The sequence below is a fragment of the Colius striatus genome, chromosome 10 (assembly GCF_028858725.1).
Source record: "Colius striatus isolate bColStr4 chromosome 10, bColStr4.1.hap1, whole genome shotgun sequence".
NCBI classification, from domain to species: domain Eukaryota; kingdom Metazoa; phylum Chordata; class Aves; order Coliiformes; family Coliidae; genus Colius; species Colius striatus.
Window position 1 is genome coordinate 27049525 of NC_084768.1, and position 16082 is coordinate 27065606.

The window sequence follows — 16082 nt, forward strand, 5'->3', positions numbered from 1 at the left end:
ATCCTGAAAAAAGTCTTTGGTTGTATCTTGTTTTTGAAGTTTTCGTTTGAAATTGTCCTTGCTACTTTCAAATCTAAAATGCAGTAAATTAAATTATTACAAGTAAAAATTATTGTGAAAACATTTCAGATTTTAAGCATAGCTTTATACCCACTGTTCATTATAATATATTGCTAGAGGCTATGAATTAAAGAAAAAGTTTTTAAAGTTAGCTTTTCTACTTGTGTTGCTGCAGATATTTGGTTTATTGGCCAATTGAAGCTTTGAGTGCATTGGTGAGCCTCTGCTTGGTATGCAGCCTTCTTGCAGAATTCACCTTGTCTGGTGGCCATAGTTGCAAAGTATAGCAATGCTGTACTTAGCCTATGTTGTATCAAGATTACTATTAAGAAACCCACCAACGTGTCTTAATAGTACTCACATGCAAGGCAATAAAGCTCTTGTGGGCATCATTGGTTTGCAAGAGGAGTTCTTGTGAGAGTCTCTCTTATAGCTGTTCATACACTAATATGACAAATGGTGTCTCTCAGTCCCCATGGGCTATATTAGTGCATAGTGGGACATCCAAGGGAAAATATGCCTCTCACAGAAAAGGGAGTACATGGCTGGCCTCTAAACCTCATATTTTCCTCCCAATTTGCAGAGGTATGTCCTTCCACCAGCACAAAGAAGAAAAGCAAGAAGAAACTTAATAAAGCAGAATTTTCGTTGTTAAGGAGACTGCTTCTGAATAGATTGTAATGGTGGGTACGGTGCTGCCAAGTAGAAACAACACTGGAGATGCTGCAGAAGGTTGAAGCTTTCCTGTGGATAACCTAGACCAAACTGGAAAGGGTTACGTAAAGCCAGGCTGTTACCTGTTGCAAAAGATCTGAAGAAACTCTACAAGTGGATTTGTCACTGAATTTGTAACTACATGGATGTAAACGTACCTGCCATTTAATTTACATTAGTTCAATAATATATATAAATATCCTTATTACTTTAAATTTACTTTTCTTTAACAAGACATTTTGAAATAATATATAGTCAATGATATGAGTTGCTTGGAAACTGCTATAGGCCAGATGGCTTAAAATCAGAATTTGCTCTGTGAAAGCAAAGGGCATGAGTGTGCCTAGAGCTTCATGGTGATGAGCTAATAATGTGGTGCCGAACAGGGGGCAATATCCATGAGGTTCGTTTGGCCTCTTTCAGTTTCCTAACAGACACTGAACTGTAATCAAGCTTCAATCTCTACTGAAAATGGGCTATGTTACTTAAAGAAAAAGTATTCTCTGACCTCTGGAGCATGTTATTACTAAAAGAAGGACATAATTGACTTTTTGGATACACAATTATTTGTTCTTGCCGTTGTTGTCCCATAACAGCATGGATTATAAACTTTCTATCCTAGTCATGCAGGCAAAACTCTCTGTTACCTTAGCCCTGCTGTTTAATTAGCTTTTACAATTGGACATTGTTTATATCCCCATAAATGTTGCCTGAATAAAGACTTTCCCTTAACCAATTATACCAGATGTTTTTCTGTGAAGGTCCTAATTAAATAGCATCTATTCTTGTGTTTGTTTTAAATCCTTCCTATTGTGTAAATCTCTGCAAGGATGCAGTGCTATATTGGGGCACTTTACCAACAGCACTGTTGCTTTCTGGTTCTCTAGGTGGTTGCAGCTGCTCCCTTTAAAAGTTCTTGCTTACTGTACAGGAGGAAAGTCCTGATGGGTAAGCTTGAGACTTAGGAAACCAAAGCACTTCCTTGCTCTACAGTGGGCTTCTTAAGTGGTGCTAAGTCTGTGACCCCATCAGGATGGTATAACTTCAGGTGACTGACAGGTTTACCACTCTGGTGTCCAATCCTGCAGTTTTCAGTACAGAACTTTAAGCAAAGGTGGAATTTACTTGGTAGGCCTTCTCTGTAGACATTGTCAAGTTGGAGATACTGCATCATGTTTGTGAGCAACTCTGCCACCTATTCTAATTTTGGCACAGATTCAGGACTCGTCAAGGTTAGCTGTCCTAAACAGTGCTTTGTGTGCTCCTTAATCAGACCCTCAGTATACCTGGACTTTGGTTCTGCAGTATAATGGAACATTACTTTCTGGCAGCTAAGATTTTAAAAGCTTTTATGTTCCAGGTGCTATTTCCAAGTGCTGGTTCCTAAGTTGCCACTGCTTTTTGTGTGTGCTCAAAGCATGAGAAAGAAATCTGCTTCCTTTCTCTGGTACAGCAGCCGTCATCCTAAGCGAGTCAGTGAGTTCTGAAATGTAATCTTTCAGTGCCATGTAAAAAAGTAGGAGTGAGAGACATTAATCAGAACACTGTCTTACTGCCAGTCCTTATGGGTCAGAAGATTAAGAAACACAATAGCCTATCTATGCTTCACCAAATATCTTCATTTAGAAGATAAAACATGGTATGTAACTACATTTTTTGTTGTGTATTTCCATCATCCAAAATTCAAGTAATTCTAATTTTGACATTGTCCTTGATTTCAGAACGGATTAATAAATAATTACATTAAATGATTTCTGCAATTTCTGATCAAATACATATATACCTGTTCATTTCTTTAAGATCTTAATTTAAAGGATTTTTTTCTTCTACAAGACCACTTACTCTTGCATGGAGGAGTAGAAAGTTTGCATGGTGGGAAGGTCCATGAAGCTTTAGAGTGCAGAAGATGATGTTATGGATGTAAACTGAAGGGCCCATAGTTTACTTTACTCTGGCTTGCGATTGTCCCTTTTCTAAGCTGTCTGGAGTACTGCAATGGGCTTCAGTTTTCCTTATTGTAGCATTATTAAAGGCCAATGTCGATAATATTTTGCACTATAAGGACTTCATTTGGTGGCACTGCATGGCTTACTGAATAAGTGGCAAGCCAGCAGTGTTCCTGCACAAGAACAGTGCAAAAATAGAAGGTGTAAGGTGAACAAGGACCTTGGTGGTTGATAGTCTCAAGCCATCCAGTGCATTGAACTGGAGCCTACACGTCAACTTAACTACCAAAGGCAATCGACCTGCAGCCTTTGAATTCTTTCCTTGGATTCTTTTATAAAGAGAAAAAAAGACCAGTGATATGTGACTTACATTGGCATAGATGTATTTCATCCTGTCTGAGCACTCAAAGGCCTTGTATGTGATAGGAGAAAAAGACGGTTCCTCGCCACTTAGCATGTGAAAAAAATCCTAGGGAAGACAAGTGCATATTAGGGTGAGCCAACTGTTTACCATGATCTGTTAACAAATGTGAAAACTAAAAATGGCCTTTCTGCACTGGGATTATAGCGTATATTAGTTGCCATGTGTTAGCTAACATAAGCTTATTGCAGTCTAAAGTAAATTCCTCCAGTTTCAGTTTACTTCCTCTCTCCCAGCTGCTACACGTAGTGATTGTCTCTCAGTGCTCTGCTGCTCCTTTTTCTATGCCACTGGTACCCTGAGAAATTGTAACAAAAAACCAATAATGAATTTATTTTAAAAGTATGGAACTTAACATGATTCCTAATTCCATTATGAACTCTTCTTTCCTCTAAAGAATTCAATTTCAGTTGGGGGACAAAGAATCAGCTTCAAGACAGCAAACAATTGTTCAGTTTATCCCGAATTAAGTCCTGATTCTTCTACTCTCGTCTTTTCAGATGCTCACTAGCTACATTAAAAGAATTTTAACAGAGCAGATGCTAAAAAAAAGATTAAAAGATATAGGAGAACTGTAGAGTTTATAGATTATTAAAATACAATGCCTAAAATGTGTATATATAAGTACAGGACCAAATCTGGAAAATGTCCACAGTAATACAGAAATACTAATGAAAAGTTAATATTTAGGTATTATTTTCAATAAATGTATGAAAATATCACACAAGCATATATTTTGATTTCTAAGCATAGGTATAGTAATCACTGCCACCGGGACTATATCAGGATCATGAAGACCTCTTGGAAATATCCACAGAGCATATTTAGGATCTACGCAATTAGAAACTACTTGAAAGTGCTCTCATCACTGAGTGCTTCCAGGAGACTGCTGGATTCCAGTGTCAGTTGTTTGTGCCCCTTCTACCTGCCTCTGAATGGCACAGAACAGTTATTCTTGCTTAGCAGTACACTCCAGCTTGGAAGTTCCTAAACTGTCTTGACCCACATGTTCGAATTCCAGGAGAACTGACTTAACCCTTCATCTTTTCCCAGACAAAATGCACTTCTATTATGTATGTGTGTATACCTTTCTGATGGGAACTTAAAAGTGCAAGTTCTGTATTTCCTGAAAATAATTGAAAAATACTCATTTTGTAGTAGCAAGGGTTTACTCCTGTCCTTGGGTAACATTACGTTTCCCATCCTGTGCCCAGGTGGCTGGCGCTGACCTTACTTTCCTTTCCTAGTTAAATATAGGGCATGAGTACACATGGGCAACCAACCCCTCATCAAAACTCTGCCCTGCTCAGAGGAATAGTGGAAGAGGATGGAAGTGTGTCTAAGGAAGTGCTACATATTGGCAGTCCCTGGCTTTTCCAAGCTCAGAGTGCTCCTGGAAGAGCAGAAAAGCAAGGTAGCATTCAAAATCCTGGAGTCACAAATTGCTCACCTTCTGTACTCAGTGTAGTTGCAATCTCCAGATTGGGTTCCTTCAGGCTGACAGTTTCTCTGTGTAATTACCCAATATTGATGCACATCTGTGAGGACAATCGTTAGGAACAAACAGTTCAAAATATCCATAACATGTAAAATTAAAAACCATATTTTCAGGAGTGAAATGAGATGATGCTTTGCCTGCACGGGCACAGATTGATCCAAGATTTGTAATCACTGTATCTCAGGTTTCCTATCAGTTACCTTAGCGTAACTTTTTGATTTATAAAGTCATGTAGAGAATGAGGGGAGACACAGTTTGACCTTTCCAGACTTGCTGCATTTTAATTTTTCCTGTGCTTAGACATAATACAGAAAAGCCCAAGAGGCAATATTAGTTTTGTATATAAGGTCTAAAGTTATCCTAGGCATGTTTGGAATACATTAAAGATACTGTCCTCACACTAAGAAATTTACAGTCTCCTTTAGATATTACGTAACTAATGAGAGCAATAAATGCTGGGAGAAAGAGTGGCTCAAGGTTACAATAATAAGATTATAGCATTCCTCCACAAGGTATGCACATTTTAAAATTCACTTTGATTTTGCTACTTCAGTCTGGACTTTGGGTTTTCTTTTTGACTCTGTTTTTTACTTTATCAGATTTAACTTTCTGTCTGCATCCACCAGACCATAAGAACCTGGCTAAAAACTCTGACCTGACTTTTTTTTCCATCGTTCTTTTTAATTTGGATTCTACCAACTCTGCTTGCATAGCTAACGTGGCTCGCCTGTTGGTAGCAGAAACATTGCCATGGCCTTTTCTCTGACAGTAGTCAAGCTGATGTACTGATAGAACATATACTTGAATGCATGCACTACTTTATTTTATAGTAGAAAAAAAATTTAAAAAAGAGAATTACATGATTTCTACACAATTACAGCTGGAATTGGAAATCCCCACTTTGAAGAACAATACCATTCACCATACCATGTATTGGGTATGTGAAACACATGCAACACTCCTGTTAATACCCTATCTTCTTATTCTTATCCAGCCTTTACAGGCACTTAAAAACAATTTGTGAAAAAAATCAATAATGCACCTTACTGGCTTTTTTGTGATGTATAAAAAAGGACGTTTTTTGACAATTTTTTAAACACTCCGAAAATATCAGGATTGTAAAATCAGATTTTTATTGATTTTCTTGGAAGATCTTTGGGGTTTCAACAGATATGTATTGACAGCAGCCATCTCTAGTTGAATCGAAAGTATTGAATGTGTAATGCAACTCATTCTGTCTTCAACATATTTGGATTATACTCATATAAAAAAAATTATCAGAAATCTTTTTTCCTGTCAGTCTTTGCTCTTGTGGTGTTATGCTTTCTCATGTTCTTTAGTCACCATACAGTCTGGCGGGCTGCAGACAAAAGATAACAAAGAAAAGAGGAATATCTCATGTTTAAAATACAAGCACAGATTAAAAGAAAAAAAAAAGGAAAATATCCTCAAGTCTGTATGGATTATAAATAAATAGAAAAATGGCAGAAATCCACATTTAGAAAAATATTGTCTTCCTCAATATTTGTAACGGAGTTGTCAGTCACAATAATGTTTATGTAAATTTACCTAAGCCTGATGAATCAGCACTGAATTGTTGCCTAATCCTTCTGGTTTTGGCCAACATTTGCTTTTTTTAATTTCTATTGGCTAAGTTTCTTTTTGTCTTACAGAACAGAGTCCACTCCAGAAGCCACAACTAACACAGTGAAAAGAGGGGGCCTGCTTCAAGTCATGTTCAGGCCAACACAAGAAGTTGATGCAAGAGACATCACAGCAAGACGACACTAGTCACCATGATAGACAGTAACCTTGGCACACAGCTGAGTGTTCATTATCATTCCTTCAGTCGACATTGCAGCATAGATTTTTAGGGAGGGATTTGAAGGAGGAAAATTAGGTGAGTGGGAGTGAGAAGCAGCAGCGAGGGAAAGCAGGAAGGTGCTGGTTTGAAAATGTAGCGAAAGTTATTGCTGAATGAATTGTGTGGGGGGAAAGACGTTGGTTTCTCTATAGGATATTAAAAGATAGGGTGGGAATAAGCTGTAAAAAGCCACAAAAGTGAAGTAGCTTTTGCTTGCTAAGATGCTGAAGGGTGGGGGGAAGACAATGAAAGAAGGAATGTGGCTGAAACAAGGATCCTGAAGATAGCCAGAACAGTAGTGTTGTGTAACAGCATTCTGTTAGTTGTTTTGTGATGTCGAAAATTAGATGATTAGCTTTGGAAGGGTAGGGACCAAAGACATCTTTGTACTAACAAGTACCTTAACTTTTTTTCAGGTGCTCTAGAAATGCATAAATAAAAATGAGCAACTGTTTCTCCTGAATACAATGCCCCTCATCCTTCAGGTCTTACTCTCCAAGTTACACCATTCAGTTATCTTTCTGTCTTCCAAAGAACTTTCTATATGAACTTTCCAGTTCTCTCTTGTCAAATTATCTTACTGTTTTTGGAAAGAACTGCATATCATCTATATTTAACACCATTTCAGCTTGTTGAGGTGACTATAACATAGCATTAAACTCAGACTAAAAAAATGAAAAAGTGCTTTTTCCCAGATATCTTGGATTTCAATAGACCTTGCAGGTATTTGAGTTAATAGAATGACAGTTAGGTGCAAAAGGGCTTTGGATTAGTATTTGTGGTTACTGTAGAAGTGTGTCTCTCACAGAAACGTGAATAAAGAGGTCATCTGAAGAACTGATATAGAAGGTTTCTCCACAGGCACTTAGTTCTTAGAAATTTACAGATGAAAAATGTTATATGAGTATTAATAGATAGGAATGAAATATGGATGAGGGGACACTAAAGCTGGAATAGCAAGCAGAACAAAGGGAATAAGGGGATGTAGGGACATGATAAGAAACCAGACTAGAGCTGCAGACTTGGACAAACTGTCTAAGACCTAAAAAAACCCCAGGTGTTCTAGCTACTGATACAGATCTGATCATCTTTTCATGGAGAAAGCCAGACCTGATAGCAGACTAGACAAGTAAAGAGGAAAAGAAACAATCAGGTTATTTTTTTGTAACACAGACAGGTAGTAGATACTTTAATGCACATACATGGAGAGATTCCAGAAGAGAATGGTTTTGTCTATGTTAAGCCTGATTTAGTGCTGATGATATTTCTTGATGGACATGCAAGAACATCTAATATGAACAGTCAGCTGCGAGATCTGAATGAACAGAAGAAAAAGATCAGAGTACATGTAGCATATTCTGAAGAGGGATGTCCCACAATCATTTATCCAGCAACAAACAAAGAAGAGCACAGCACCTGGGTGATCTGCTAGCCTAGAGAAAGAATATAAGGGAGAGGATGTGCAGAGAGTGTGTGTGCTTACTGTGGTTCACTCTTCCTGCTTGCCAGCAGCAAGAGAAATCAGCCTTTATAGTATGCTAGTGACCACCTATAGTTTGGAGCACTGGAACAACCTGCCCAGGGAGGGTGTGCAGTCTCCTTCTCTGGATGTTTTCAACGCCTGGATGTGTTCCTTAGTGATCTGATCTAGGTGGACCTGCTTGAGCAGGAAGGTTGGACTATATGATCTTTAGAGGTCCCTTCCAACCCCTACCATTCTGTGATTAAAAAAAAAAAGACTGCAGTAGGAAAAGTCTAGCAAATGTTTTTGAGAGCTTGGATCTAGATGGCCGTCACTAAGCAAAGCACAATATCCACACTCCAGTGTTCTTCTGTGCAAGAGTTTATCTTCTAATCCCATCACAAAGGCCCCTTGGTACACCACTTTAGACACTACTGTCATAAAGTCACAAGCACAAGAATGTGGCTAAAGTGATGTTAAATTAGCTTACATAATACTAAAATGAGATACTGAGAATGAAGAGAAGATAAGAAGGAAAGAGGACTAAATACTACTAGAAAAGATCCAGCAAAGGAACAGACCACAAAAATAGATGCTGCAAAAATAATCAAAGAACTATGAACTTACAGAAGAATGAACAAAACTGCAAAAGCCAGGGAGAAAGGAAGCAACTAACCCTACAGAAATATTTCACCATGTAGAACCTGCAGGTATTATCCAGGAGTCTTGTTAACAGGAGTTGAACTGGAGCAGAAATGGCACATACCAGGTAGGAAAAGACAAGAGGTAAAGGGACATTTAAACAACAGAACTTTAGGTGGAGAAAGAAACAATTTTACTTGCTTTGATTCTTAAGATTGGAATGTTTTGCCGACATTGGACATTGGTCACTAGGAAGTGGTTACATTAATTAGCTATAAGAAAGCAAACAGCAGGTATGTAACCATAAAGAGTCCTGCCTGTTTCCATTGCTTAGCATTGCATTCATAGTCCTGTTTCACAGTTTTAACAGCCACTCATTCTTGTGTGCAACCATCCCCATGTCTGCCCATGTGCACAAATATACATGATCCTATGCCTTGATGCTTGTGCTTGTTACACTGTGCTTGTCTCATGTCTAGCTTACTTCTGAGAGCCTGCAGTTCATCTGCACTGGGGATGTACAGTGAAGCTTCCCTCTCAGCCTTGTATTAGCGAGACACGCATGATCAGACCCAACCTGCTGGGTCTCTTGGGAAACACACATGTAATTAGCCCCTTTGCACCACAGACTTCATTGCTGTATTTGCCACATGGTGAGTGTCACCCAGTGGGCCTGTGAACATGTGCACACAGAAATCTATCCCCAGGAAGCATCACTATATTTGCCATATGGTCAGGCTCACCTGCTAGGTCTGGGAGGAGAAGACAGACAGGCAACACTCACACACATAATGAAGCTCCCCACTGGGCTGCCTTAAGAAAGTTGAGATACTGCCACATGATCAGACTCACCTGCTGAGTTTTGGGGCAGGGTGAGGCAGCTAAACACATATGAATTTGCCACCTCTGCCCAAAGGCCGCCTCCTTGTAATGCCTGTGCTCTGTCTGCCTCAGTGCATTGGGATGGAAACTAGAGCGGAAGGGATGCGCTTTCCTTCTCCACTGGGGCGGCAAGGACCCCTAATCTAAGCAGGCCTTTCTGCCCCCCACTCCCTTCCGGGCTGCAAGGCTGTAACTGCTCCCTGATCAGGGTGGAGGGGGACGTCCACCTCTATAATGAGTCTCTTCTTCTCGGAGCACTGTGACTACTACAGAGCCAGACCATACTCTCCTCGGCCACGAGCGAGGCCTCGGCGGGCGCTCAGGTACCCGGTTAACACTCCCCTCCTCTGGGAGGCTGTTACTGTAATTGCCAAGGTAGAGACAGTCACCAGGGAGAAAATAACAAACCCTTCCTTCCCTGGGCGACCGGCACTCGTAAACACCAACAGCGAGAAGCACTGAGAGGCTGCCGGAGCTCTCCTCACGCAGGGCTGTTCCCGCCCCTCACGTAGCGCCGGCGCCCCTCACGCACGGAAGCCCCACCCGCTAGCACCGGTGCGGTCGCCGGCCTGCGTGAGAACGGGAGCGAGTCCTCTGCACCCCTCGCCTCGTCTCGGCCCGGCCAGGCTCCCCGGGCCGCCGAGCAGGCTTTCCCCAGGCGCCGTCCATCGTCGCGGTGCTGCCGCCACTCCCCCTTCCCGCGCCGCCATGGAGGCTTGAGGGCGAGGGGGTGACGCGGGACTCCCCTGGCGGTGACGTGTGTTGCCATAGCAACGCCCAGGCAGCGTCTCATTCGGGGGGGGGGGGTGGGGGGGGGATGACAACAAATATGGCGGAGATGAGCAGGACGGCAGAGACGGGTCAGTGCTAGCCGCAGTCGCCTGGGTGGGGGGAAGGGGGGAAGAGTCCCCCTTCTCCAGGGGCTTCTGGCAGTAGAGGGGTCCTGCCTCGTAGAGGGGTGCTGCAGACGGAGCCCTTCTGTCACGGGAAAGGGAGGGAGATGCTTCCTGGCCGAAGGCACTGAGGTGGAGAAGGGGCTGGGGCTGAGGCCCCTGGCCAGGAAGCTGTGAAGGAGGGCAAGGCCCCTTCCCTTGCGGGATGAGGAGCATCATCCCGAGGGAGAGGTGCTCATAGTGAGTGCTACATCAGGTAGGGAGAGGGGGGAAGAGCCCCCAGGTACTCCAGCCCTCTCTGAGGGGGGATTGCCCTGTTGTGGGGAGGGAGGCAAGAGGGTGAGAGTTCTGCTCACCCAGCAAACAAAATGTAGGGGAGAGCCCCGGTTGTGCAGAGTGAAAAACTGATGGTGGGGTGACCCACCACACTGTGCACCATTGTTGCTCACAGGGAGCTAAGATGGCAGTGGTGAAGAGCAGAACAAAACTGGAGTTCCCCTCACACAAGTAACCATGACCTGCTTTATTAGAATACAAAAAAAATACTTGAAGCCACAGGCTTAGAATTGAAACTGTACCACAAAGCTGCCAGCTTGGGGGATTGACCTGCAGGTGCTGCTTGATGTGTCCTGGGAGCTATAAAGTACCCAGAGGCTGCAGAGGGGCAGGGTGCGCAACACCTTACATCTCACGGAGGGTATTCTGTGAGGGAGGTATCGAGTGTTATTCTTCCTATTCAGAATGTATTAACAATGGTTCTAACTGTGTATGTGAAGATAAGTTGGTCAGTGAAACTAAAGTTTGTGTTTCCTCATGAATGATAAGGCTCTTCTAGGTACAGGGGTTTTTCCTATTGTAAAAAAACACAGTTAAGGTCTTTTGCAACCCCACCAAATAAATTCTGAAAATACTAATATTTGGAGGACGAATCCAAGATGAGGTTTTTTTTTCCTATTTCATATCCCATCATACATAAATTATCTGGGTTCCTAGATAAAAAGTTCATTTTCCTAGCCTGCTGTGTTTGCTGCTGTGCATGTGCTTTTCAGCTTCAGAAGTATCTCCAAATGAAGATGCATTATCCATAGAAAAGATTTTGGATTTGGGGCCAATTAAGGTAAAAAAAGTCATAAATAAGTGAAATGCTGTTGTGCTCATGGAAACAATACTACAAAGGCTACATCTATATTGATTGGCCATAAGGTTCTTGAATTCACTGTGTTCAGCCATGCTGCTTACAAACTCTTGAAACCACACTCTAGTATACATTGAACTTATTCACTAGGCAAGTGATTATCTTCATCCACTGTGTTGTGCAACACTACTAAACACAGTTGATCAACCCTGACTGTGCTGTGAAACAGAAAACAAATCTCTAGTGGCTGTTTGTCAGTTTTCCTTCTATTTCATCTACCTTTCCCAGTGCCATTGTCAGTAACTAACAGATAATGTAACTTTCCTACTATTTCCAGATTACTGCGTAAATTTACTTTGCTATTGCATTCTCTGCTGTTATTTAAATCTGCAGTAATTTAAATATTAAGTTATTTAAATCTTACAGTATTTGCTTTTAATTTGTAACCTGTCTAAAACTTTTTTCGTGTCTAACAATTGCACCCAACTAGTCACTGATTTGCTCATAAATGTTGTCTTTTCAGCTTGTGCTGAAATTGTGTTTTGTTGCATGTCCCTGATAGGTTTCCACTTAAGTTTTGCAATGCCTGTCTGACCATTTTGAAAGTCTTAATTAGCTGGTCCTTCCTTTGTGGAGAGATTGGATAAAGAATTACAGATACAAAGAACCACAAAAATAGGAAAAAGAACCATAACTTTCAGTGGGGCTTAAGAAGCAGACTTGTGGTCTTGGTCTGTTTTTAAGGAAGGACGTGGAAAGTAGGCTGTGGGGGGAAAAAAAAGGGTGGGGTGTTTTTTGTTTTATTTCCTCCCCTTTTCTTTGTTTTCTCACTGTCATCTGACACTAAGAGGACAGATAGATTGTTTTAGGCATGAAATTCCGAAAATAACCTGTTTGTCCCCTTAATGCCAGGTGACACTGACACTGTTGATGTGCATGTAACATATCTGGGCAATGTTCTTGTTATTAATGCATCCTGACTGCTTAGTACATCTTCATGATAAGTCAGATCTGGAGCAGTCTTTAGGAGATAAAGGAACCTAGCTCTGGAACCTGCATTGCACACAAATACAAATTTTTATGTATGGGTGCAAGGAGAATAAAGCTGTTACATAAGGTTTGAATGTTATTCAAACTATATAAGTTGATTTTGCTGGTTATGACTATATTATACTTGCTGTTTTGTTTTTACAGTAACATTGTGTTTTTATTCTTAAATCAGAAAGCAAAAGTAATAATTAAGTCTTATCTTCCCATCTTGACATATTGTTATTTGTAATTCTCAAATGAGAAAACTGAGTTATAGTGAAATTAAAGATAACTTCTCCTTGCTTTATATCAACATAGATTACTGGTATGGACCATTCTTTACTGTTTTAATTTAGTTAATTGTGTTTGACATGAGTCAGTGTCAGGGAAAGATTTCACAAAAAATATAATATGCACTTACAGAAAGGTGATTCTAAAAATTTTCTTCCTAAATATTGCCTGACACTGAATTTTGTACATTTAATATGCTTACAATCCCTCTAAACCCTCAGCTTTGAAAATATACTGTCAGGAGGTTTTGTATATTAGTTATACTTTATGGAAAACATACCTTTTGGTAATGTTAGAATTTCTCATTTCAGTTTTATTAGTATCTCCTTATTCTTCTGTTACAGGAAAGTGAATCAGTTAATCTTTCCTACACGGGTAATTATTGTTTCTGTATATACAAGTCTTTTTGTGTTTCCATGCCTCTTTCATGTAGAAGAATTGCACAAAGTACTTCAGAAGAGAGACCAACATCAGCTTTTATTATACTCTTATGCTCAGCATTATTTTCTGTATCATGTTTTAAGCCAATCTGTGTGCTTCAAATGAGATTGAGACTTGCTGTGGAAGGTAGATTATCTCACATCTGTCTGCTACGGAGTTAATATTTTGATGCTATCCTCCCTGGACTAGGCAGACATCTGGTCTAATCCATTAAAATAGTTTCTGTGTTCTTATGTTTGGTTAGAGTGCTGCAAATCAACTTGCTATACCCTGGATTAATCAGTCATTTTCCCCATTGCAATTGGCTCCTCAGTCCTAGCTGGTTTCTTGGAACTCCTCAGATCAGCTTTCTGCAATAAATCAGAATTTTGTATCCTTCCCTGTTTGGGCTTACAGGCTGAAGCCTTCATGTCTCAAGCTGGAAACCCAAAGTAAAAACAATTTAAAGCTTCACAAATGAAGTTTTCGGGAGAATGAAAGTGATTAAGACTAGTTAGTTACTTTAAGAAGCAAGTTGATTTGACTTGCAGTTGTTCTGATCAGCTGACCTTGGTATCTCAAACCTTTGGAAGATAGAGGATATAGCAAGATGACCAGTTAAGCTTCTTCAAAAACAGATCAATGTTATTTTCCCAGTTTTGTTGCAAAAAGGACCTTATGAGTTTCTCTAAGGAAGGTTTAGGAGTAGGTCAAAGTGAGTAAAGAATGCCTGTATGTGCTAATTTTTCGACCCATGAATTCAGAGAAAATGATTTAACTTTTCAGACATGGATCCCGCTAAAATTTCACTAGTTATCTCATTCTCCCCAGGTTACTTTTATTCTTCTAGGCATATATATTACCTTCAGAAGACTTGCTTCCAGAGGCCTGAATGATCAAAGGGCGCAGGTTATCTCTGAGTCCTGTAATAGTTTTCTATCTGAAGCAGCTGCATATTAGCCCGGATTGACAGTTCTAATATGTGTTATTCCACAGTTGCTAGTCATTTTGTAGATATTAGTATTTCTGATATTTCATTGAGGCATCATCACTGAAATCATAGTGAAAGCAAAAAAAAAAGGCATTTACTCACTGTTTTGGACAGGATATAAATATATGTCTTTAGACGAAAGATCCTTGTTATCAGAACAAACAGATTTCCCATCTGAATGTGTAGTTTTTCATGTTTATTTACATGCTATGATGGATACCTTGCAGAGTGGTGTTGAGTCACGTGTCATGTAAGAACGGTTAGAATTTTTGAAAGCGTTCACAGCTGGGCTGACCTAGTTTCAGGGAGGAGAGCTTCAAATGAGTGTTGAGCCCCCTCAAAATTTGGCTAGTGATTAACATTTGGCTAGCTGTGTAAGTTCTAACGTGTTTTATGATTTATTTTTATATGATAGTGCTGAGCTGGTCTATTTTGAAGGATAGTTTTGGATTATTCTTTCAAAAAAGAGTAATTTTTCTTTTAAAAATATTCAATCACATATGGTATAAACACATCCTAGTATCAGGAACATACTGCTTTCTTTTAAGTGTCTTTAATTGTTAAATAAAAAGCCAAAGTAAATAAGACAACCTAGTTTATTTGTCTTTAAATGTAGGCTTTTTTGATAACTGGAATTTCTCATTCACTGGCTTTATTATGAGGAAATTTAAAATAGGAGAAATCAGATAATTATTTAAAATATTATTTAATCTTGGTCTTTAAAATAATACAGTACACCAAGGGTACTTCTAGTCTTCCAGGCAAATTTAATTTCTTCAATTGAATTGTTCTTTCTTAAACTATTTCTGAATTTTCAAGCCTATATAAACAATACACCTAACTTCCTAATATACATACATAAACAATAGAGCTTATTTCCTACTGTACCTTACTAGCCTGTAAACATAGCTGAATTCCAGTGTTTGGGAAAAGACATTGCAAACTTCATGCTGAATGGGATCTGCCCATAAACACGAAACATCAGTGGAAAACTGAAAGGATACTGCACCCAGACTTGCAGGTGTTCACACACCGTAAAGAGCTATTTACGATTGTATATAAAATGCTGCAGGATGTATTTGCAAACAAATCTAAAATGAGTTATGTTCAACAAACAGATTTGCCAGAACTTACTAATACCATTGATACATTTTAGCTTAAGCAGTTTAATGTCCAGGGGATGTTAGAAAAAAAGTTTGTTAGTAAATTTGAGGCACACTGTAAGACCCTTAAGTACTTCGGTTTCTATTTCTGAAGTTGAAATATTCATTGAAGTGATATGTAGAAATTAATTATGGTTGCTGCAGAAGAATTATAATGATCATTATACTCTGTTGCCAGTAGGCTGATATTAAACTAATTTCCAACTTTTTCAGTTATCTGGTGGAAACAATCCCCACTAGAAGAATTCGTTGAAGAGCTGCTAATGTATTTTTGGTACTTACAGCTTTGATCATATTTCTATTACATAATTTGCCATATAAGAAGACCCGAGAAACACTAATGAAGGCTTTATACAGCCAGAAGATATCATTTCAGAAAAAGAAAGAAATAGGAATGTATTTGGTGTTCCAGTTGCCATTTCTTAATGGTTTACGATTTCCCAGCCATATTTCAAACAGATTTTTCTTTGACAAATAATCAAAGCTGTTGAAAGCTACTTACCTCAAGCCTCCCAACATTTTTTCTTTCAGTGAAGTTCAAAGAACCCTATTAATTATTGGCACTTGTGAGAGGAGGTTTTTGAATTTGTAAGAAGTAAAATGAGATATATTGAGACTTTTAATAGGTTTTATACTGAAATTTGTAAAACAGAAGTTTCTGCAAGTTTCTT

General features: G+C 39.5%; 1 protein-coding gene across 1 annotated transcript in view; it reads left to right on the forward strand.

Annotated features, from left to right (window-relative positions):
* Positions 1-10318: 10318 nt before the first annotated feature.
* Positions 10319-16082, forward strand: part of AGBL4 (AGBL carboxypeptidase 4) — a 907448-nt gene continuing 901684 nt past the window's right edge. Inside the window, exons 1-3 of the mRNA XM_062004362.1 lie at positions 10319-10349; positions 11432-11499; positions 13182-13212. Coding sequence (XP_061860346.1) covers positions 10319-10349; positions 11432-11499; positions 13182-13212 — 130 coding nt within the window. The remainder of the gene's footprint in view (positions 10350-11431; positions 11500-13181; positions 13213-16082) is intronic.